We start from the raw sequence: 24,232 nt of genomic DNA on the forward strand, positions 1-24,232 counted from the left end.
GCAAGTCACATTGTTTTAACAATCCATTCACATTCAATCAGGAAGCTGGTAAATTGCTAGGTTCCTTTCTTACTGAGCCTTTCTTTTCTGAGCCTCATCTTTTACTAAAGAGATTTGTACTAATAATTGATTATGAAAAAAGCACAAGCCTATGACAAATCACATAACATGTTTCTATTTAAAACAATGAATACAAGCATTTTACAGATGACAATATGTCTACACACTGTTTACCTAGAGAGAGAGATGCATTAGCACTGTAGCACTACTATATAATGAGCTACTGTATAACTCTTCACAAATCCAGTTATGAAGAGAGGTAAATGATATGTCAGAATATTTATATACAGGCTCAGAATACCCAATATTAACATCAGCACAGTCCTTGTTACAGTATATCCTGGTTCACCACCATTATCAGGTTGTTTGCCACTACAGCTACAGTGCCAGCAGTGTGTTGGTGTGTGTGCGTGTGTGTGTCTTAGAGAGAGAGAGAGAGAGAATGAAGTTGTGAGCACTGTAAGGTGCTCTGTAAGGTGCTCTGTTGTCATGGTGTTGTTAAACCACTTTCTCACAAATCCAGTGACGATTGTCTAAACATGACTGGTCATTCCATGCCTTTGCAGGAAGCCAGGTTTCTGTGTTCAGCTCAACACAGTCCTCCTCCCCATTTTTTGGGTCGTCACGACCATTATCAGGTTGCTGTGAGTGCCAGTAACTACAGGGTAAAGAAGACAGAGAAAATAATAATAACACATGCTTAGTTACGGGTCCTTTTCCAACAATGCAGAGTTAAAGTAATTAAGTAATAAAAAAGTCTAGTCCCTATTAGGGAAATCCCTAATACATTGGCAAATGAAATCACATTTCAGCAAGACAATAACCTAAAACGCAAGGCCAAACCGACACAGGAGTTCCTAACCAAGTGTAACGGTTCTCCTCTTCATCTGAGGAAGAGTAGTCAAGATCGGACCAATGCGCAGGGTGGTATGTGTCCATGTTAATATTTAATAAATCAACTGAATAACAAAACAACAAAGAGCGTGAACGAAACAGCACTGTAAGGTGCAACAACACAAAACAGAAAACAACTACCCACAACTCAAATGGGAAAAACAGGCTGCCTAAGTATGGTTCTCAATCTGAGTCAACGATTAACAGCTGCCTCTGATTGAGAACCATACCAGTCCAAACACATAGAAAATAAAACTAGAACAACACATAGAATGCCCACCCCAACTCACGCCCTGACCAACCTAAACAAGAAACATAACAAAGGAACTAAGGTAAGGATGTGACACCAAGAAGGCAGTGAATGTTTCGAGTTTTGAAAGTTTTGATTTAAATCTGCTTGAAAATGTATGACAAGACGTTAAAAAGTTGTCTAGCAAAGATCAGCAATGAAATTTGACAGAGCTTGAATAATTTTTTTGAAGAAGTCTAGTGAGTGTGTGGGAAGAGTCGAGTGAGTGTGTGGGTAGAGTCTAGTGAGTGTGTGGGAAGAGTCTAGTGAGTGTGTATGTAGAGTCTAGTGAGTGTGTGGGTAGAGTCTTGTGAATGTGTGGGTAGAGTCTAGTGAATGTGTATGTAGAGTAGAGTGAGTGTGTTGGTAGAGTCTAGTGAGTGTGTGTGTAGAGTGTAGTGAGTGTGTGTGTGGGGGTAGAGTGTAGTGAGTGTGTGGGGGTAGATTGTAGTGAGTGTGTGGGGGTAGAGTCTAGTGAGTGTGTGGGGGTAGAGTCTAGTGAGTGTGTGGGGGTAGAGTCTAGTGAGTGTGTGGGTAGAGTCTAGTGAGTGCGTGGGTAGAGTCTAGTGAGTGTGTGGGTAGAGTCTAGTGAGTGTGTGGTTAGAGACTGGTGAGTGTGTGGGTAGATTCTAGTGAGTGTGTGGGTAGATTCTAGTGAGTGTGTGGGTAGAGTCTAGTGAGTGTGTGGGTAGAGTCTAGTGAGTGTGTGGTTAGAGACTAGTGAGTGTGTGGGTAGATTCTAGTGAGTGTGTGGGTAGAGTCTAGTGAGTGTGTGGGTAGAGTCTAGTGAGTGTGTGGGTAGAGACTAGTGAGTGTGTGGGTAGAGTCTTGTGAGTGTGTGGGTAGAGACAAGTGAGTGTGTGGGTAGAGTCTAGTTAGTGTGTTGGTAGAGTCTAGTTAGTGTGTGTGTAGAGTCTAGTGAGTGTGTGGGTAGAGTCTAGTGAGTGTGTGGGTAGAGTCTAGTGAGTGTGTGGGTAGAGTCAAGTGAGTGTGTGGGTAGAGTCTAGTGAGTGTGTGGGTAGAGTCTAGTGAGTGTGTGGGTAGAGTCTAGTGAGTGTGTGGGTAGAGTCTAGTGAGTGTGTGGGTAGAATTTAGTGAGTGTCTGGGTAGAGTCTAGTGAGTGTCTGGGTAGAGTCTAGTGAGTGTGTGGGTAGAGACTAGTGAGTGTGTGGGTAGAGTCATTGAGTGTGTGGGTAGAGTCTAGTGATTGTGTGGGTAGAGTCTAGTGAGTGTGTGGGTAGAGTCTAGTGAGTGTGTGGGTAGAGTCTAGTGAGTGTGTGGGTAGAGTCTAGTGAGTGTGTGGGTAGATTCTAGTGAGTGTGTGGGTAGAGTCTAGTGAGTGTGTGAGTAGAGTCTAGTGATTGTGTGGGTAGAGTCTAGTGATTGTGTGGGTAGAGTCTAGTGATTGTGTGGGTAGAGACTAGTGAGTGTGTGGGTAGAGTCTTGTGAGTGTGTGGGTAGAGACAAGTGAGTGTGTGGGTAGAGTCTAGTTAGTGTGTTGGTAGAGTCTAGTTAGTGTGTGTGTAGAGTCTAGTGAGTGTGTGGGTAGAGTCTAGTGAGTGTGTGGGTAGAGTCTAGTGAGTGTGTGGGTAGAGTCTAGTGAGTGTGTGGGTAGAGTCTAGTGAGTGTGTGGGTAGAGTCGAGTGAGTGTGTGGGCAGAGTCTAGTGAGTGTGGGTGTAGAGTCTAGTGAGTGTGTGGGTAGAGTCTAGTGAGTGTGTGGGTAGAGTCAAGTGAGTGTGTGGGTAGAGTCTAGTGAGTGTGTGGGTAGAGTCTAGTGAGTGTGTGGGTAGAGTCTAGTGAGTGTGTGGGTAGAGTCTAGTGAGTGTGTGGGTAGAATTTAGTGAGTGTCTGGGTAGAGTCTAGTGAGTGTCTGGGTAGAGTCTAGTGAGTGTGTGGGTAGAGACTAGTGAGTGTGTGGGTAGAGTCTTGTGAGTGTGTGGGTAGAGACAAGTGAGTGTGTGGGTAGAGTCTAGTTAGTGTGTTGGTAGAGTCTAGTTAGTGTGTGTGTAGAGTCTAGTGAGTGTGTGGGTAGAGTCTAGTGAGTGTGTGGGTAGAGTCTAGTGAGTGTGTGGGTAGAGTCAAGTGAGTGTGTGGGTAGAGTCTAGTGAGTGTGTGGGTAGAGTCTAGTGAGTGTGTGGGTAGAGTCTAGTGAGTGTGTGGGTAGAGTCTAGTGAGTGTGTGGGTAGAATTTAGTGAGTGTCTGGGTAGAGTCTAGTGAGTGTCTGGGTAGAGTCTAGTGAGTGTGTGGGTAGAGACTAGTGAGTGTGTGGGTAGAGTCATTGAGTGTGTGGGTAGAGTCTAGTGATTGTGTGGGTAGAGTCTAGTGAGTGTGTGGGTAGAGTCTAGTGATTGTGTGGGTAGAGTCTAGTGAGTGTGTGGGTAGAGTCTAGTGAGTGTGTGGGTAGAGTCTAGTGAGTGTGTGGGTAGAGACTAGTGAGTGTGTGGGTAGAGTCGAGTGAGTGTGTGGGCAGAGTCTAGTGAGTGTGGGTGTAGAGTCTAGTGAGTGTGTGGGTAGAGTCTAGTGAGTGTGTGGGTAGAGTCAAGTGAGTGTGTGGGTAGAGTCTAGTGAGTGTGTGGGTAGAGTCTAGTGAGTGTGTGGGTAGAGTCTAGTGAGTGTGTGGGTAGAGTCTAGTGAGTGTGTGGGTAGAATTTAGTGAGTGTCTGGGTAGAGTCTAGTGAGTGTCTGGGTAGAGTCTAGTGAGTGTGTGGGTAGAGACTAGTGAGTGTGTGGGTAGAGTCTAGTGATTGTGTGTGTAGAGTCTAGTGAGTGTGTGGGTAGAGTCTAGTGAGTGTGTGGGTAGAGTCTAGTGAGTGTGTGGGTAGAGTCTAGTGAGTGTGTGGGTAGAGTCTAGTGAGTGTGTGGGTAGAGTCTAGTGAGTGTGTGGGTAGAATTTAGTGAGTGTCTGGGTAGAGTCTAGTGAGTGTCTGGGTAGAGTCTAGTGAGTGTGTGGGTAGAGACTAGTGAGTGTGTGGGTAGAGTCATTGAGTGTGTGGGTAGAGTCTAGTGATTGTGTGGGTAGAGTCTAGTGAGTGTGTGGGTAGAGTCTAGTGATTGTGTGGGTAGAGTCTAGTGAGTGTGTGGGTAGAGTCTAGTGAGTGTGTGGGTAGAGTCTAGTGAGTGTGTGGGTAGAGTCTAGTGAGTGTGTGAGTAGAGTCTAGTGATTGTGTGGGTAGAGTCTAGTGATTGTGTGGGTAGAGTCTAGTGATTGTGTGGGTAGAGACTAGTGAGTGTGTGGGTAGAGTCTTGTGAGTGTGTGGGTAGAGACAAGTGAGTGTGTGGGTAGAGTCTAGTTAGTGTGTTGGTAGAGTCTAGTTAGTGTGTGTGTAGAGTCTAGTGAGTGTGTGGGTAGAGTCTAGTGAGTGTGTGGGTAGAGTCTAGTGAGTGTGTGGGTAGAGTCGAGTGAGTGTGTGGGCAGAGTCTAGTGAGTGTGGGTGTAGAGTCTAGTGAGTGTGTGGGTAGAGTCTAGTGAGTGTGTGGGTAGAGTCAAGTGAGTGTGTGGGTAGAGTCTAATGAGTGTGTGGGTAGAGTCTAGTGAGTGTGTGGGTAGAGTCTAGTGAGTGTGTGGGTAGAGTCTAGTGAGTGTGTGGGTAGAATTTAGTGAGTGTCTGGGTAGAGTCTAGTGAGTGTCTGGGTAGAGTCTAGTGAGTGTGTGGGTAGAGACTAGTGAGTGTGTGGGTAGAGTCTAGTGATTGTGTGTGTAGAGTCTAGTGAGTGTGTGGGTAGAGTCTAGTGAGTGTGTGGGTAGAGTCTAGTGAGTGTGTGGGTAGAGTCTAGTGAGTGTGTGGGTAGAGTCTAGTGAGTGTGTGGGTAGAGTCTAGTGAGTGTGTGGGTAGAGTCTAGTGATTGTGTGGGTAGAGTCTAGTGATTGTGTGGGTAGAGTCTAGTGATTGTGTGGGTAGAGACTAGTGAGTGTGTGGGTAGAGTCTTGTGAGTGTGTGGGTAGAGACAAGTGAGTGTGTGGGTAGAGTCTAGTTAGTGTGTTGGTAGAGTCTAGTTAGTGTGTGTGTAGAGTCTAGTGAGTGTGTGGGTAGAGCTCTAGTGAGTGTGTGGGTAGAGTCTAGTGAGTGTGTGGGTAGAGTCTAGTGAGTGTGTTGGTAGAGTCTAGTGAGTGTGTGGGTAGAGTCGAGTGAGTGTGTGGGCAGAGTCTAGTGAGTGTGGGGGTAGAGTCTAGTGAGTGTGTGGATAGAGTCTAGTGAGTGTGTGGGTAGAGTCTCGTGAGTGTGTGGGTAGAGTCTCGTGAGTGTGTGGGTAGAGTCTAGTGAGTGTGTGGCTAGAGTCTAGTGAGTGTGAGTGAGTGTGTGAGTAGAGTCTAGTGAGTGTGTGGGTAGAGTCTCGTGAGTGTGTGGGTAGAGTCTCGTGAGTGTGTGGGTAGAGTCTAGTGAGTGTGAGTGAGTGTGTGGGTAGAGTCTAGTGAGTGTGTGGGTAGAGTCTCGTGAGTGTCTGGGTAGAGTCTAGTGAGTGTCTGGGTAGAGTCTAGTGAGTGTGTGGGTAGAGACTAGTGAGTGTGTGGGTAGAGTCTATTGAGTGTGTGGGTAGAGTCTAGTGATTGTGTGGGTAGAGTCTAGTGAGTGTGTGGGTAGAGTCTAGTGAGTGTGTGGGTAGAGTCTAGTGAGTGTGTGGGTAGAGTCTAGTGAGTGTGTGGGTAGAGTCTAGTGAGTGTGTGGGTAGAGTCTAGTGATTTTGTGGGTAGAGTCTAGTGATTGTGTGGGTAGAGTCTAGTGATTGTGTGGGTAGAGACTAGTGAGTGTGTGGGTAGAGTCTTGTGAGTGTGTGGGTAGAGACAAGTGAGTGTGTGGGTAGAGTCTAGTTAGTGTGTTGGTAGAGTCTCGTGAGTGTGTGGGTAGAGTCTCGTGAGTGTGTGGGTAGAGTCTAGTGAGTGTGTGGGTAGAGTCTAGTGAGTGTGAGTGAGTGTGTGGGTAGAGTCTAGTGAGTGTGTGGGTAGAGTCTCGTGAGTGTGTGGGTAGAGTCTCGTGAGTGTGTGGGTAGAGTCTAGTGAGTGTGTGGGTAGAGTCTAGTGAGTGTGAGTGAGTGTGTGGGTAGAGTCTAGTGAGTGTGTGGGTAGAGTCTCGTGAGTGTCTGGGTAGAGTCTAGTGAGTGTCTGGGTAGCGTCTAGTGAGTGTGTGGGTAGAGACTAGTGAGTGTGTGGGTAGAGTCTATTGAGTGTGTGGGTAGAGTCTAGTGATTGTGTGGGTAGAGTCTAGTGAGTGTGTGGGTAGAGTCTAGTGAGTGTGTGGGTAGAGTCTAGTGAGTGTGTGGGTAGAGTCTAGTGAGTGTGTGGGTAGAGTCTAGTGAGTGTGTGGGTAGAGTCTAGTGATTTTGTGGGTAGAGTCTAGTGATTGTGTGGGTAGAGTCTAGTGATTGTGTGGGTAGAGACTAGTGAGTGTGTGGGTAGAGTCTTGTGAGTGTGTGGGTAGAGACAAGTGAGTGTGTGGGTAGAGTCTAGTTAGTGTGTTGGTAGAGTCTAGTTAGTGTGTGTAGAGTCTAGTGAGTGTGTGGGTAGAGTCTAGTGAGTGTGTGGGTAGAGTCTAGTGAGTGTGTGGGTAGGGTCTAGTGAGTGTGTGGGTAGAGTCTAGTGAGTGTGTGGGTAGAGTCGAGTGAGTGTGTGGGCAGAGTCTAGTGAGTGTGGGGGTAGAGTCTAGTGAGTGTGTGGATAGAGTCTAGTGAGTGTGTGGGTAGAGTCTCGTGAGTGTGTGGGTAGAGTCTCGTGAGTGTGTTGGTAGAGTCTAGTTAGTGTGTGTGTAGAGTCTAGTGAGTGTGTGGGTAGAGCTCTAGTGAGTGTGTGGGTAGAGTCTAGTGAGTGTGTGGGTAGAGTCTAGTGAGTGTGTGGGTAGAGTCTAGTGAGTGTGTGGGTAGAGTCGAGTGAGTGTGTGGGCAGAGTCTAGTGAGTGTGGGGGTAGAGTTTAGTGAGTGTGTGGATAGAGTCTAGTGAGTGTGTGGGTAGAGTCTCGTGAGTGTGTGGGTAGAGTCTCGTGAGTGTGTGGGTAGAGTCTAGTGAGTGTGTGGGTAGAGTCTAGTGAGTGTGAGTGAGTGTGTGGGTAGAGTCTAGTGAGTGTGTGGGTAGAGTCTCGTGAGTGTGTGGGTAGAGTCTCGTGAGTGTGTGGGTAGAGTCTAGTGAGTGTGTGGGTAGAGTCTAGTGAGTGTGAGTGAGTGTGTGGGTAGAGTCTAGTGAGTGTGTGGGTAGAGTCTCGTGAGTGTCTGGGTAGAGTCTAGTGAGTGTCTGGGTAGAGTCTAGTGTTTGTGTGGGTAGAGACTAGTGAGTGTGTGGGTAGAGTCTATTGAGTGTGTGGGTAGAGTCTAGTGATTGTGTGGGTAGAGTCTAGTGAGTGTGTGGGTAGAGTCTAGTGAGTGTGTGGGTAGAGTCTAGTGAGTGTGTGGGTAGAGTCTAGTGAATTTGTGGGTAGATTCTAGTGATTGTGTGGGTAGAGTCTAGTGATTGTGTGGGTAGAGACTAGTGAGTGTGTGGGTAGAGTCTTGTGAGTGTGTGGGTAGAGACAAGTGAGTGTGTGGGTAGAGTCTAGTTAGTGTGTTGGTAGAGTCTAGTTAGTGTGTGTAGAGTCTAGTGAGTGTGTGGGTAGAGTCTAGTGAGTGTGTGGGTAGAGTCTAGTGAGTGTGTGGGTAGAGTCTAGTGAGTGTGTGGGTAGAGTCTAGTGAGTATGTGGGTAGAGTCGAGTGAGTGTGTGGGCAGAGTCTAGTGAGTGTGTGGGTAGAGTCTCGTGAGTGTGTGGGTAGAGTCTAGTGAGTGTGTGGGTAGAGTCTAGTGAGTGTGAGTGAGTGTGTGGGTAGAGTCTAGTGAGTGTGTGGGTAGAGTCTCGTGAGTGTCTGGGTAGAGTCTAGTGAGTGTCTGGGTAGAGTCTAGTGTTTGTGTGGGTAGAGACTAGTGAGTGTGTGGGTAGAGTCTATTGAGTGTGTGGGTAGAGTCTAGTGATTGTGTGGGTAGAGTCTAGTGAGTGTGTGGGTAGAGTCTAGTGAGTGTGTGGGTAGAGTCTAGTGAGTGTGTGGGTAGAGTCTAGTGAATTTGTGGGTAGATTCTAGTGATTGTGTGGGTAGAGTCTAGTGATTGTGTGGGTAGAGACTAGTGAGTGTGTGGGTAGAGTCTTGTGAGTGTGTGGGTAGAGACAAGTGAGTGTGTGGGTAGAGTCTAGTTAGTGTGTTGGTAGAGTCTAGTTAGTGTGTGTAGAGTCTAGTGAGTGTGTGGGTAGAGTCTAGTGAGTGTGTGGGTAGAGTCTAGTGAGTGTGTGGGTAGAGTCTAGTGAGTGTGTGGGTAGAGTCTAGTGAGTATGTGGGTAGAGTCGAGTGAGTGTGTGGGCAGAGTCTAGTGAGTGTGGGGGTAGAGTCTAGTGAGTGTGTGGATAGAGTCTAGTGAGTGTGTGGGTAGAGTCTCGTGAGTGTGTGGGTAGAGTCTCGTGAGTGTGTGGGTAGAGTCTAGTGAGTGTGTGGGTAGAGTCTAGTGAGTGTGTGGGTAGAGTCTAGTGAGTGTGTGGGTAGAGTCTCGTGAGTGTGTGGGTAGAGTCTCGTGAGTGTGTGGGTAGAGTCTAGTGAGTGTGTGGGTAGAGTCTAGGGAGTGTGTGGGTAGAGTCTAGTGAGTGTGTGGGTAGAGTCTAGGGAGTGTGTGGGTAGAGTCTAGTGAGTGTGTGGGTAGAGTCTATTGAGTGTCCATAGAACCAGTGCAAATAAGATAAAACATACTAATTAAAAAGGGGGCAAAGTTAATAATCAGACTCTGGTAGAAAACATCATCATAAATTATAGACATGTTTTTTCAGCTTTAATATGAGCACACCCTCATCTAGCTTAGACCAACAAAGATAACTTTAGTTGTATTTCATGTTCATATTTAATAGTACTTAGTTTCTTAGCTATATTTATTAGTGTTTGTGGAATGACATCTATGAGTGAACACAAACCTTTCATGATAATGATTTGAAGCAATATGTCATTTGTTAAAAAGTCTCTATCACACCTTATTGTCAGTGGGGTGTCGTCCACCCATCTCCAGGTCCCCTCAGTAACAGAGTCAGTCAGACCAATCCAGGCTCCCTTATTGAGGCCTAAGAGAAACTGCTGTTGGTGAGAAAGATACTGATATTGTCAACTACTATAGACTACATGTGTTAAATACTGGAAGACATATTACTGACAAAGAGATGCTTGATTCTCTCTCTCTCCCATTCTCTCACACACAGACACACACCTGTTCCATATCACTGTTTACGATCACCAGGTCGGCTCCTCTCTCCAGACAGTCCTCTCTGCTCTCCTTCCAGGTTTTAGTCTCAGTAGACAGGAAGTACCAACTGGAGTTGAACTTCTGCCAGCCATCAGGACAGGTTTGTTCTACATGACAAAACATGAATTTCCATCTTGTTATTCTGCACCTATTATTGAAACTGCATATTAGATATGTGATGTTATGATCATTTATCAGGTTAACTCACTCAGATTAGAGAACTTTCTCATGAGATCATCTCTTTCCTTCTGAAGCTGGTCTCTCTCTTCAGTCAGTGTGTTGTAACTGGTCTGTAGCAGGTCTTTCTCCACAGTCTCATTGCCTCTGTTATCTGGAAAGGATTGATACATATAGCTCCTGGTTAATTCACTCACGTAACAGTAATTCAATAATATCTAAATGCATTTTCTCATGATAATGATTGAGATGATTGGCATGCAGTGTGGACATTTCACCAGTAAAACGTGATGAATTATCATTCAAGATTGACATGGATGTTTAGTCTATTTTGAAATAGGCTGTTCCTGACTTGGTGAAGGACATAGAACATTTTCTCCGAGACGATGTGGATATAGTCAGACGTTGTAATCTGAGGATGCATTTGATGTATATTCTATAAAGGTATTCAAAAGGTGTCACCTGTCAGTGCAAACAGTGATTGAGAAATGATGACAAATATCACTACACCACTGGTTACAGTGCCTATCAAAAGACATGACTGACATCGGGGAAAGAGGACAGACTATCAGCTGATCATTCATGTTGATGATTGATCTGAATCTGCTAGTTAGCTAGATCAATAATGTTTTCACTGATTGTGATTTCATCGTCAATGGTCTTATCAAAGGGTTCATAAAGCCTTCATAATGCATTCATAAGCGCTACATGAATGTGTTATTAAGCATCTATAAGTGTATGTCATGCTTTATAAAGGGTTGATAAACGTGTCATAACTGTGAAGTCCATGGAGAACAAGAGCACCTCCTCCCAGCTGCCCACTGCACTGAGGCTAGACGACATGGTCACCACCGATAAATCCATGATAATCGAACATTTCTATTAGCATTTCTCTACGGCTGGCCATGCTTTCCTCCTGGCTACCCCAACCCCGGCCAACAGCTCCGCACCCCTCGCAGCTACTCGCCCAAGCCTCCCCAGCTTCTCCTTCACCCAAATCCAGATCGAAGATGTTCTGAAAGAGCTGCAAAACCTGGACCCGTACAAATCAGCTGGGCTAAACAATCTGGACCATCTTTTTCTAAAATTATCCACCGCCATTGTTACAACCCCTATTACCCATCTGTTCAACCTCTCTTTCATTTCGTCTGAGATCCCTAAAGATTGGAAAGCTGCCGCGGTCATCCCCCTCTTCAAAGGGGGTGACACTCTAGACCCAACCTGTTACAGACCTATATCCATCCTGCCCTGCCTTTCTGAAGTCTTTGAAAGCCAAGATAATAAACAGATCACTGACCATTTCGAAACTCACTGTACCTTCTCCTCTGTGCTATCCGGTTTCCTAGTTGGTCACGGGTGCACCTCAGCCACACCTCAGGTACTAAACGACATCATAACCGCCATCGATAAAAGACAGTACTGTGCAGCCGTCTTCATCGACCTGGCCAAGGCTTTCGACTCTGTCAATCACCGTATTCTTATTGGCAGACTCAATAGCCTTGGTTTCTCAAATGACTGCATCGCCTGGTTCGCATACTACTTCGCAGATAGAGTTCAGTGTGTAAAATCGGAGGGCCTGTTGTCCGGACCTCTGGCGGTCTCCTGATGCCATTTGCATACACTGTATATAGACTTTCTTTTTAAAATTTCTATTGTGTTATTGACTGTATGCTTGTTTATTCCATGTAACTCTGTGTTGTTGTTTCTGTCGCACTGCTTTGCTTTATCTTGGCCAGGTCGCAGTTGTAAATGAGAACTTGTTCTCAACTAGCCTACCTGGTTAAATAAAGGTGTTCTCAACTAGCCTACCTGGTTAAATAAAGGTGTTCTCAACTAGCCTACCTGGTTAAATAAAGGTGTTCTCAACTAGCCTACCTGGTTAAATAAAGGTGTTCTCAACTAGCCTACCTGGTTAAATAAAGGTGTTCTCAACTAGCCTACCTGGTTAAATAAAGGTGTTCTCAACTAGCCTACCTGGTTAAATAAAGGTGTTCTCAACTAGCCTACCTGGTTAAATAAAGGTGTTCTCAACTAGCCTACCTGGTTAAATAAAGGTGTTCTCAACTAGCCTACCTGGTTAAATAAAGGAAAAATAAAAATAACTAAAAACATAATCTCCCATGTCAAATGTGACATGACCCACAATGTTGAATATGATATAAACGTATAAAGGGTGACATATGCTCGGAAGGTTTGGTAGACCAACGCATCAAACTTAGATTTAGGGTTTAGATCTAAAAGAACATTTTAAGAATAGAAATTGTGGAAATGTGCTTAGCCATAATCAAATCAAATTTTATGTCATATACACGTGGTTAGCATATGTTAATGCGTGTGTTGCGAAATTCTTGTGCTTCTAGTTCCGACCATGCAGTAATATCTAACATATTGATGAGCAATGGATGAACAGCATAGGAAAGATGCAGTAGATGGTATAGAGTAGAGTATATACATATGAGATGAGTAATGTAGGGTATGTAAACATTATATAAAGTGGCATTGTTTAAAGTGGCTAGTGATACATATATTTCATCACATTTTTATTATTAAAGAGGCTAGAGATTTGAGTCAGTATGTTGGCAGCAGCCACTCAATGTTAGTGATGGCTCTTAAACAGTCTGATGGACTTGATATAAAAGCATTTTTTCAGTCTCTCTGTCCCAGCTTTGATGCACCTGCACTGACCTCACTTTCTGGATGATAGCAAGGTGTACAGGCAGTGGCTTGGGTGGTTGTTGTCCTTGATGATCTTTTTGGCCTTGCTGTGACATCGGGTGGTGTAGGTGACCTGGAGGGCAGGTAGATTGTCTCCGCTGATGCGTTGTGCAGACCTCACTACCCTCTGGAGAGCCTTACAGTTGTGGGCGGAGCAGTTGCCGTACCAGGCGGTGATACAATTATCTGGGCCTTGCGAGGGTCAACACTTTTAAATGTTTTACTCATGTTGGCTGCAGTGAAGGAAAGCCTGTAGGTTTTGGTAGCGGGCTGTGTCGGTGGCACTGTATTGTCCTCAAAGGGAGCAAAGAAGTTTTTTCGTTTGTCTGGGAGCAAGACATTGTGGTCCGCGACGGGGTTGGTTTTCTTTTTGTAGTCCGTGATTGACTGTAGACTCTGCCACATACCTCTCATGTCTGAGCCATTGAATTGCGACTCTACTTTGTCTCTATACTCACGCTTAGTTTGTTGATTGCCTTGCGGAGGGAATGGCTACACTGTTTGTATTCGTTCATGTTTACCGGTCACCTTGCCCTGATTAAAAGCAGTGGTTTGCACTTTCAGTTTTGCGCGATTGCTGCCATCAATCCACAGTTTCTGGTTGGGGAATGTTTTAACAGTTGCCGTGTGTACAACATCCCCGATGCACTTGCTAATAAATTCGCTCACTGAATCAGCGTATTCATCAATGTTATTGTCCGACACTATGCGGAACATATCCAAGTCCACGTGGTCGAAGCAATCATGAAGCGTGGAATTCGATTGGTCGGACCATCGTTGAACAGACCTGAGCATGGGCGTTTCCTGTTTTGGCTTCTGTCTGTAAGCTGGGAGCAACGAAATCGAGTCGTGGTCAGATTTTCCGGAAGGAGGGTGGGGGAGGGCTTTGTATGCGTCGCAGAAGTTACAGTAACAAAGATCCACGGTTTTGCCAGCCCGGGTCATGCATTCGATATGCTGATAAAATTTAGGGAGCCTTGTTTTCATATTAGCCTTGTTTAAATCCACAGCTACAATAAATGCTGCCTCAGGATTTGTGGTTTCCAATTTACATAGAGTCCAATGAAGTTCTTTCAGGGCCGTCGATGTGTCTGCTTGGGGAGGATGTACACAACTGTGATTATCATCGAAGAGAATTCTCTTGGTAGATAATGCGGTCGGCATTTGATTGTAAGGAATTCTAGGTCAGGTGAATAAATGGACTTGAGTTCCTGTATGTTGTTATGATCACACCACATCTCGTTAATCAGAAGGCATACACCCCTGCCCTTCTTCTTACCAGAGAGATGTTTGTTTCTGTCGGCGTGATGCATGAAGTAACCAGCTGGCTGTACCGACTCTGATAACTTATCCCGAGTGAGCTATGTTTCTGTGAAACAAAGAATGTTACAATCTCTGATGTCTCTCTGGAAGGCAACTCTTGCTCGGATTCGGTCTACCTTATTGTCAAGAGACTGGACATTGGCGAGAAGTATGCTCGGGAGTGGTGCGCGATGTGCCTGTTTACGGAGCCTGACCAGAAGACCGCTCCATATGCCCCTTCTGCGGCACCGTTGTTTTGAGTCGTTGGCTGGGATCCAATCCATTGTCCTGGGTGTTGGACCAAACAGAGGATCCGCTTCGGGAAAGTCGCAATCCTGGTTGTAATGTTGGTAAGTTGACGTTGCTCTTATATCCAACAGTTCCTCCCGGCTGTATGTAACAAAACTTCAGATTTCCTGTGGGAAACAATGTAAGAAATAATACATTAAAAAAACAAAATACTACATAGTTTCCTATGAACGCTAAGCGAGGTGGCCATCTCTGTCGGCGCCGGATGTACAGTCTTTGTGGTTGTATTAACTATTGACGACCAGGGGGAATGTTTTTGCTAAATGACATAGCCTGATGGCAAATATTTTACTCAAGAAGGTCACTCCCGTAGAATTCTATGGTCACTCCCACTAACTTTGAGTGGTTGATATCCCAGGCTTATACAGTGCAATCGGAAAAGTATTCATACCCCTTGACTTTTTTCACATTTTGTTATGTTACAGCCTTATTCTAAAATGTATTGAATTATTTACTCCTCTAATCAATCTACACACAATAACCCACAATGACAAGGCAAAAACAGGTTTTTAGAAATGTTAATAAAAATGTACATAAGTATTCAGACACTTTACTCAGTACTTTGTTGAAGCAGCTTTGGTAGAGATTGCAGCCTTGAGATTTCTTGGGTATGACGCTACATTCTTGGCACACCTGTATTTGGGGAGTTTCTCCCATTCTTCACTGCAGATCCTCTCAAGCTCTGTCAGGTTGAATGTGGAGCCTCGCTGCACAGCTATTTTCAGGTCTCTCCAGAGGTGTTCAATAGGGTTTAAGTCCGGGCTCTGGCTTGGCCACTCAAGGACATTCAGAAACTTGTCCCGAAGCTTCTCCCTTTTTGTTTTGGCTTTGTGCTTACGGTCATTGTCCTGCTAGAAGGTGAACCTCTGCCCCAGTCTGAGGTCCTGAGCCCTCTCGAGCAGGATTTCATCAAGGATCTCTCTGTACTTTGCTCCATTCATCTATCCCTCGATCCTGACTAGTACCTGCCGCATGATGCTGCCACCATCATTCATCAGCGTAGGGATGGTGCCAGGATTCCTCCAGACGTGACGCTTGGCATTGAGGCCAAAGAATCAAATTTGGTTTCATCAGACCAGCGAATCGTGTTTCTCATGGTCTGAGAGTCATTAGGTGCCTTTTGGCAAACTCCAAGCGGACTGCCATGTGCCTTTTACTGAGCAGTGTATTCCGTCTGGCACTGCAGCGATTGTTGTCCTTCTGGAAGGTTTTCCCATCTCCACATAGGAACTCTAGAGCTCTGTCAGAGTGACCATCGGGTTCTTGGACACCTCCTTGACCAAGGCCCTTCTCCCCCGATCGTTCAGATTGGCCGGGCGGCCAGCTCTAGGAAGAGTCTTGGTGGTTCCAATCTCCTTCAATTTAAGAACAATGGAGTCCATTGTGTTCTTGGAGACCTTCAATGCTGCAGAAATGTCTTTGTACCCTTCCCCAGATCTGTGCCTCAACACAATCCTGTCTCAGAGCTCTATGGTCAATTCCTTTGACCTCATGGCTTGGCTTTTGCTCTGACATGGGGTGTGCCTTTACAAATCATGTCCAGTCAATTGATATTACCACAGGTGGACTCCAATCAAGTTGTAGAAACATCTCAAGGATAATGAATGGAATCAGGATGCACCTGAAATCAATTTCAAGTCTCATAGCAAAGGGTCTGAATACTTACGCAAATAAGGTATTTCTTTTTTAAATTTTTCATAAATTTGCAAAAAATTCTATAAACCTGTTTTCGATTTGTCATTATGCGCTATAGTGTGTAGATTGATGAGGGAAAAAAAATATTAAATACATTTTAGAATAAAGCTGTAACATAACAAAAAGAGCTGATGCAGATCCTGCCCAAATCAAGCACGGATTACCAGAAGAATATCAGGACCAATTTTAAAGCATAGGAGCATACGATCTATGCCTCGACACAATCCTGTCTCGGAGCTCTATGGACAATTCCTTTGACATCATCGCTTGTTTTTTTCTCTGACATGCACTGTCAACTGTGGGGCCTTATAAAGACAGGGGTGTGCCTTTACAAATCAAAAATTGAGAGTTGGCACCACCTTGCGGGAATATTGAAAACAGGCAGGTGGATACCATCCTGACAAAGCCCCTGGGAAGAAGTGCTGGTAGTGTTGCTCTGGGTGTTGCCAACTTCAAAGGTACTAGAGGGCTGGGGTTCAACTCCTTATCTCATCTCCTGAAGTTGTTTTCACCTTTCACCTATCGCCTCTTTTTTATGAGTGTGTGGTTGTGTGTATGGATAGATGGATAACAAATAGAGGGATAGAGGACGTCCAGGTAGATGGGGTGGCGCTCACCCGCATTGCCATGATTACCCAGAACCATTATCCTGTGAAATTGGATTGGGATTCAACCTAGCAACCTTTCGGTTACTGGCCCAACACTCTAACCACTAGGCTACCTGCCACCCCAAGTAATGACACAGTTCATTTGCATAAAATGTGTCAAATACTTTTTATTGTTCATAAACTTATTTTCCAATTGATCTGATCTCTCTTCTTCTCCGATTTTATTTCTTCCCTGCCTCTTTCTCCTTCCCTCTGATTTTCAGATGCAGGATGATGTCAGTATGTTTCTGTTCCTCCCTGATGAGTTCACTGCCAACATGACGCTGTTGGAGGAGAGCCTGATGGCCGAGTTTGTCCAGCGCTCCACTTGAGTAATGAGCATGTATCTGGTTTCTCTGTCCTCTTAATGTTGACGGAGCCAGAGCACGCATATAGAAGTAGTCTAACTGGCCTGCTGCGCAAATGTAGGGAAGTAACCATTTGGGGATGTCTGGTTTCTGATCGTGTTCACTCAACACCACTAATTAGCTGAGCTTCTAAGTCATTTTTTCTTCACCTTTACATCCATTGTGAATGTTAGTTCCTCACAGTATTTAAAAAATCTTTACAAAACTCTCCCCCTCGATAATCACCAGTCCTCCTTAGAAGAAGCAAAGAGATGAATGAGATTGAAAGAATCTATATTTTCATCAGGATGTTTTCTGATTTGATTTGTTCTAGTTGACAATGGAAGTTCTTGGCCTACTGCTACATTGCCTTAGGATATCTCTTCGTGCACTCATTTCTTTAGACGCCAATGAATCACAGTGTATAAATGTGTCCATGTGGCAGAGGCTGGTCCCATTAGTGGAATTTCTATTTTAAGATCTTTATTATTTTAATTCTGGTTTGAAGCGGCAGGTTGCATAGCGGTTTGGAGCGTTGGGGCGGTATACTAGGTGAACAATCTGTCAATGTGCCCTTGACTAAGGGACTTACTCCTAATTACTCCTGTAAATCGCTCTGGATAAGAAAGTGTCCTAAATGATGTAATTCCGGTTTGTAATATTAACCATGTCACAATTATTTAGAAAAACAAAAATGATATTAAATGAAAATGTTCCACTAAAACATGTTAATGAAAATCATAACTGACATGCGGATCGGTAGAAATGGAATGATAAATAACTGACACGCGGATCGGTAGAAATGGAATGATAAATTGTAAACTTTCTCAAACTTGAAACTCATGCGGAGTCTAGGAACAGACTACTGTAAATAGAGCACACATTTCGTTGTACTGCATCATTACAACAGGTGTGTTTATTTTTGTGCGTCAAAAGCATTGACAAACTACAGGAATTGTGATCGTTGATTTTAAGTACAGAACTAGTGTGATGATAAAATACGTATCTGCCCCATCGACCCTGTTCAAATGTAGTCCGTTATAAAATGGATAAGAGACCCAAATGGAAAAAGGTCCCAAATGGCACTCTATTCCCTACATAGTGCACTATCAAAAGAACAGAGCTACTAGGGTGTCATTTGGGACACAACCTCACTCACAGAAAGCCAGCCTCAGGGAGATGTTGAGGGTGACTTGTAGAAGACACAGCACTCCGAAACACACAGCAGCCAGCCTGTAGAGTCTTAGTCTTCCATCTGCAGAGAAACACACACGCACGCACGCACGCACACACACACACACACACACACACACACACACACACACACACACACACACACACACACACACACACACACACACACACACACACACACACACACACACACACACACACAAAGAAACAACATCATCCTACATCACTAATGATTATGATCAGAATTCTGAGAACCAAACATTTCCATTGCGTCATTTGTTTTCCTCTGACTTAGGGTAGGCAGCAACACTTTACTCAAACTTGTGGTCACCTCACATCAGATAAACAGGAAGCTACTGTATGAAGAAATTGCCAAAATTGCACAATATAGCTGAAGAATGATTTAAAAGGGCTCTCTTTGATTGCTGCCTCAATTTTTTGGGACTTTGAAATGTATAATATTTACCCATTCATTCTTCATGAATGTAACTTGTAAATGCCTCATGAGCTTAGTTTAATAACTATGTAACCCCATCAGGACCCAAGACTGACCATCTATGAGCTCAAAATTACAATTTAAAGATGCACTATGCAGAAATCGCTCCGCAGTCATTGTGTAAAATACATATTGTATAATCTGCTGTTTGAAGTTGCTGTACGAAACCTAAAGTAAAATATGTAAAAATGCAACTTCAGAAAGGGAAGCACAGAAAAACAACACATAGAACAGATACCGCCTCTTCGACTTGCTTTCAATGGGAATGAAAGATCTATAACTCACATCTCTATATGAATGTTGTTGGATCTCCCAAAAATACAGAGTTTGTACAATTCCATCATTTACAATTCCAGAGTAAAACAAGCTTACACTGAGCATACAGTTCTCTATGAATTTCAGAGTGCTTACATTTCTCCAGCCCCTCAGCAGTTTACCAAAAACACTGGCAGGGTGTCCACTTTGTTGTTGTTTTAAAAGGTTCTTTTTAATTGATCTTATTAAAATAGTTCCAGTAATTGAAGGGGAAAAACGAATGCATTTTAGTGTGTGACCCCAGCATGTTGTAATCCCTACTCTCCTTACCAACTGAACCACCCAGGTGACAGAACACTCAAAAATATACATGTTATGTATGTTTTTCTTTTATGTGGTGTTTGTGTGCCTGTGTTTGGTTCGTCTATGCCTGTAGGCGGGCGTGCGTCCGTGATTGCGAGAGAGAGAGAAAAATAGCTAATTATTTGTCCTTACCTGAGAGATGGGTCTCAGTCTTCACGCTCCTCGTTGCTCCGTTCCGGTTTTCTTCATTAACTTTGTTTAATTCAATCACCTGTTTGTTGACGTAGTCGACCATCTTAACTAACTGTACCGGATATAAATGATGACCCCAATCAATCAATGAATGAACTAATTCAGTCTGACTGACCTGATATTGTAATATCTATGATTCTAACTTACTTGTACTTACGGTATTAACTTACTGTATGATTACCTTTCTAACTGACTCCTAATGGTAATATCTATTTTATGATTACCTTTCTAACTGACTCCTAATGGTAATATCTATTTTATGATTCTAACTTCAATTACAATTAGCTGAGTAGTTACTCTGATATGCGTCTCCACTGGTACCGCTCTGAAGTCTGTTTGAGGTCGACTGCAGTTGATAGAATCCAATCAGATTCAAGCAGGAAGTCATATTTCGCAAGGCCTGTTCGTAACATTGTTCATAAGGAAGTCCCGTTATGGCTTGCACTGGCCATATAGGGGCCTTCTTTCCTGTCTATGCCATATGTGTGTGACATCAGTGTGAGGAAATATTCAGAAGTGTGTGTAGGATATCTGCGTCTGCGTCTTTTTCAGAGATTTTAAAGGGGAACTTCACAGACGTGTGTGCCTTTGTGAATGTGTGTGTGTCCTAAGTTCTGTGCTGCCTTCTGTCTGTGTCCAACTGCAGGTCACACTTTTTTAACAATCCAATCACATTCAATCAGGAAGCTGGTTGACCTCAGAGGACATTGTTCCTTTATTTATTCATCTGTGCATTTGTTCTTCTTATTATAAAAGTGATTGATGGTAATAATTGATCATGAAAAGAAATCTAGAACAATTATGAATACATTTAGCAGAATACAAGCATTGTAGAGCACAGTATGTCAACACACTCATCTAAATCTCAACATTATTTTTCTCTGTCCATCACTAATTAAAATGTTCTTCTTCCTCTAAGGCTCTCTCTGACAAGGCTCTATCTCAATAGTCTGATTCCTCTTCTCTTTTCTCCTCTCCTCCTTCTCAACCCTATTAGAGGAGAAGGTCCAAGGTCCCTCCCCGAGGATTGTATTGTCCAATGTGTTTTGAGAAGGAGGGGAGGAGAGAGGATGCGAGGATAAACCAAGGAAGGATGAATTGAGAAAAAACCCATAGACAAGTGTGTAATACCACTGTTTCACCTCTATGTTGTTCATGGTGAGTTCATCTCTCACTTTAACCACTAGGTGGGGATCATCACTTAACCATTCATGGATCCAACCATCAACGGAGAGTTAGAGGTAGAGAGAGAGATATTTGTGTAGAGACTACATGCAATGCTATATAATGAACTATAAATCTTAACATTGACAACAGCTATTACGTGATATACAGTACCAGTCAAAAGTTTGGACACACCGACTCATTCAAGGGTTTTTCTTCATTTTTACAATTTTTTACATTGTAGAATAATAGTGAAGACATCAAAACTATGAAATAACACATATGGAATCATGTAGTAACCAAAAAAGTGTTAAACAAATCAAAATATATTTTATATTCTTCAAAGCAGCCAACCATTGCATTGATGACAGCTTTGCACACTCTTGGTATTCTCTCAACCAGCTTCACCTGAAATGCTTTTCCAACAGTCTTGAATGAGTTCCCACAAAGGCTGAGCACTTGTTGGCTGCTTTTCCTTCAATCTGCGGTCCAACTCATCCAAAACCATCTCAACTGGGTTGAGGTCAAGTGACTGTGGAGGCCAGGACATCTGATGCAGCACTCCATGACTCTCCTTCTTGATCAAATAGCCCTTACACAGCCTGGAGGTGTGTTGGATCATTGTCCTAAACAAATGATAGGAAGGCGGGACTGAGACAGGTAATGATGGACTGAACGTAGTTATGTAGAGCACCTCAAGATAAAAACATAATATTGAATATCGGCAAGTTAGACTAAATATTAGCACTACTCAATCTGGTGGGTGACAACCTTCAATCTGGATAATGATACTATACAAATCTTAAGACTAGAGACATTTATCGACAAACATTACGTAAACAAGCAACACCCAAACATGACGAAGAGTAAGACAGGGGAACCGAATTCAAAACGGAAACGTGACTCTTCTACAGACACGGACAATTTAATATTTTCACCACCGGGAATGAGAAAGGTCGAAACCGATCCGTTAAAATCAATAAATGACAAACTGGGAATACTTGAATTAGTCAGTAAGGATATAAAATAGTTGAAGGCCTCGAGATGGGTGATGAAAAAGCTGCGACATTGGAGAAGGCCCCTACACAAGTTAAAAGGGACAGTCAATAAGATTGAAACCAAAGTGAATGAACTTAAAAAGGAGAACACCGTTCTGAGAATAGCCTTAATTGACATACAGACTAAAACATACGGGGTCTGTAGAATGTATATAGGTTCAGACATTTTGTGAAATAGCACAGTTACAAATAGAAATCAAACTGGATGGACATCAGAAATAGAGGAAGGACTAAAAACAAACAAATATAACAATTGTAAAATAGATTGTGTCTGTAAAATGTGTATAAGATGTATAAACTAAAGGTAGAAGCCTAAGTGTTTATTAGTTTACTCCAATTGGGGGAGGTTGGTAGGGTTTGCGGGGATTAATAAAGGTATATTCTTTAAAAAGTATGTATATCTATTTAGGTATGTGTATGTACATATGTGTATATGTATGCATGTGTGTATGTATACAGATATACACTGCTCAAAAAAATAAAGGGAACACTTAAACAACACAATGTAACTCCAAGTCAATCACACTTCTGTGAAATCAAACTGTCCACTTAGGAAGCAACACTGATGGACAATAAATTTCACATGCTGTTGTGCAAATGGAATAGACAACAGGTGGAAATTATAGGCATTTAGCAAGATACCCCCAATAAAGGAGTGGTTCTGCAGGTGGGGCACACAGACCACTTCTCAGTTCCAATGCTTCCTGGCTGATGTTTTGGACACTTTTGAATGCTGGCGGTGCTTTCACTCTAGTGGTAGCATGAGACGGAGTCTACAACCCACACAAGTGGCTCAGGTAGTGCAGCTCATCCAGGATGGCACATCAATGCGAGATACGGCAAGAAGGTTTGCTGTGTCTGTCAGCGTAGTGTCCAGAGCATGGAGGCGCTACCAGGAGACAGGCCAGTACATCAGGAGACGTGGAGGAGGCCGTAGGAGGGCAACAACCCAGCAGCAGGACCGCTACCTCTGCCTTTGTGCAAGGAGGAGCACTGCCAGAGCCCTGCAAAATGACCTCCAGCAGGCCACAAATGTGCATGTGTCTGCTCAAACGGTCAGAAACAGACTCCATGAGGGTGGTATGAGGGTCCGACGTCCACAGGTGGGGGTTGTGCTTACAGCCCAACACCGTGCAGGACGTTTGGCATTTGCCAGAGAACACCAAGATTGGCAAATTCGCCACTGGCGCCCTGTGCTCTTCACAGATGAAAGCAGGTTCACACTGAGCAGATGTGACGGACGTGACAGTCTGGAGACGCCGTGGAGAACGTTCTGCTGCCTGCAACATCCTCCAGCATGACCAGTTTGGTGGTGGGTCAGTCATGGTGTGGGGTGGCATTTCTTTGGGGGGCCGCACAGCCCTCCATGTGCTCGCCAGAGGTAGCCTGACTGCCATTAGGTACCGAGATGAGATCCTCAGACCCCTTGTGAGACCATATGCTGGTGTGGTTGGCCCTGGGTTCCTCCTACTGCAAGACAATGCTAGACCTCATGTGGCTGGAGTGTGTCAGCAGTTCCTGCAAGAGGAAGGCATTGATGCTTTGGACTGGCCCGCTCGTTCCCAAGACCTGAATCCAATTGAGCACATCTGGGACATCATGTCTCGCCCCATCCACCAACGCCACGTTGCACCACAGACTGTCCAGGAGTTGGCGAATGCTTTAGTCCAGGTCTGGGAGGAGATCCCTCAGGAGACCATCCGCCACCTCATCAGGAGCATGCCCAGGTGTTGTAGGGAGGTCATACAGGCACGTGGAGGCCACACACACTACTGAGCCTCATTTTGACTTGTTTTAAGGACATTACATCAAAGTTGGATCAGCCTGTAGTGTAGTTTTCCACTTTGATTTTGAGTGTGACTCCAAATCCAGACCTCCATGGGTTGATACATTTGATTTACATTGATACTTTTTGTGTGATTTTGTTGTCAGCACATTCAACTATGTAAAGAAAAAACTATTTAATAAGAATATTTCATTCATTCAGATCTAGGATGTGTTATTTTAGTGTTCCCTTTATTTTTTTGAGCAGTGGTGTGTATATATAATTAACCAAAAAATATATGGGGGATTGGAAATGATGCAGAAAATTACATTGATGGAAGCAACAATCTTTCCACAATATTACGCTGATCCACCCCTTAAAAAACATACATTAAAAAATAAAAATAAATTATCATCCCACTAGGCATAAACCATATGGGATGGCGTAACGCTGCAGAATGCTGTGGTAGCCATGCTGGTTAAGTGTGCCTTGAATTCTAAAGAAATCACTGACCGTGTCACCAACAAAGCACCCCCACACCATCACACCTCCTCCTCCATGCTTCACGATGGGAACCACACATGTAGAGATCATCCGTTCACCTATTCTACATCTCACAAAGACTCTGCGGTTGGAACCAGAAATCTAAAATTTGGACTCATCAGACCAAAGGACAGATTTCAACATTCTAATATTAATTGCTCGTATTTCTTGGCCCAAGCAAGTCTCATCTTATTATTGGTGTCATTTAGTAGTGGTTTTTTTGCAGCAATTCGACCATGAAGGCCTGATTCACACAGTCTCCTCTGAACAGTTGATGTTGGGATGTGTCTGTTACTTGAACTCATTTACTTAGGAAGCATTTATTTAGGCTCCAATCTGAGGTGTAATTAACTCTAATGAACTTTTCAACTGCAGCAGAGGTAACTTTGGGTCTTCCTTTCCTGTGGCAGTCCTCATGAGAGCCAGTTTCATCATAGCGCTTGATGGTTTTTGTGACTGCACTTGAAGAAACTTTCAAAGTTCTTGAAATGTTCCGTATTGACTGACCTTCATGTTTAAAGTAATGATGGTCTGCCGT

At 44.0% G+C, this 24,232-nt stretch overlaps 2 protein-coding genes across 6 annotated transcripts in view; both read right to left on the bottom strand.

Annotated features, from left to right (window-relative positions):
* The window catches only part of LOC109901308 (semaphorin-4E), a 330,201-nt gene that overhangs the window by 99,382 nt on the left and 206,587 nt on the right, over positions 1 to 24,232 (bottom strand). The gene's annotated exons all lie outside the window — the stretch shown is intronic.
* LOC109900486 (C-type lectin domain family 4 member E-like) lies at positions 153 to 19,503 on the bottom strand. 3 transcript variants are annotated; one of them, XM_031814944.1, is made up of 7 exons: positions 19,389 to 19,503; positions 19,105 to 19,345; positions 17,824 to 17,919; positions 9,681 to 9,803; positions 9,437 to 9,579; positions 9,206 to 9,306; positions 153 to 718 (listed from the first exon to the last, which is right to left on the bottom strand). In XM_031814944.1, the coding sequence occupies exons 2-7, from the start codon at positions 19,205 to 19,207 to the stop codon at positions 559 to 561; spliced, it is 726 nt and encodes a 241-aa protein (XP_031670804.1). In that variant the 5' UTR covers positions 19,208 to 19,345; positions 19,389 to 19,503; the 3' UTR covers positions 153 to 558. The 3 variants fall into 3 exon arrangements, with proteins under 3 accessions (XP_031670804.1, XP_031670805.1, XP_031670806.1); XM_031814945.1 differs by having other exon boundaries at positions 19,105 to 19,216; positions 19,322 to 19,501; XM_031814946.1 differs by having other exon boundaries at positions 9,206 to 9,303; positions 19,105 to 19,502.

This window comes from Oncorhynchus kisutch, unplaced genomic scaffold (assembly GCF_002021735.2).
Source record: "Oncorhynchus kisutch isolate 150728-3 unplaced genomic scaffold, Okis_V2 Okis07a-Okis12b_hom, whole genome shotgun sequence".
Lineage (NCBI taxonomy): Eukaryota > Metazoa > Chordata > Actinopteri > Salmoniformes > Salmonidae > Oncorhynchus > Oncorhynchus kisutch.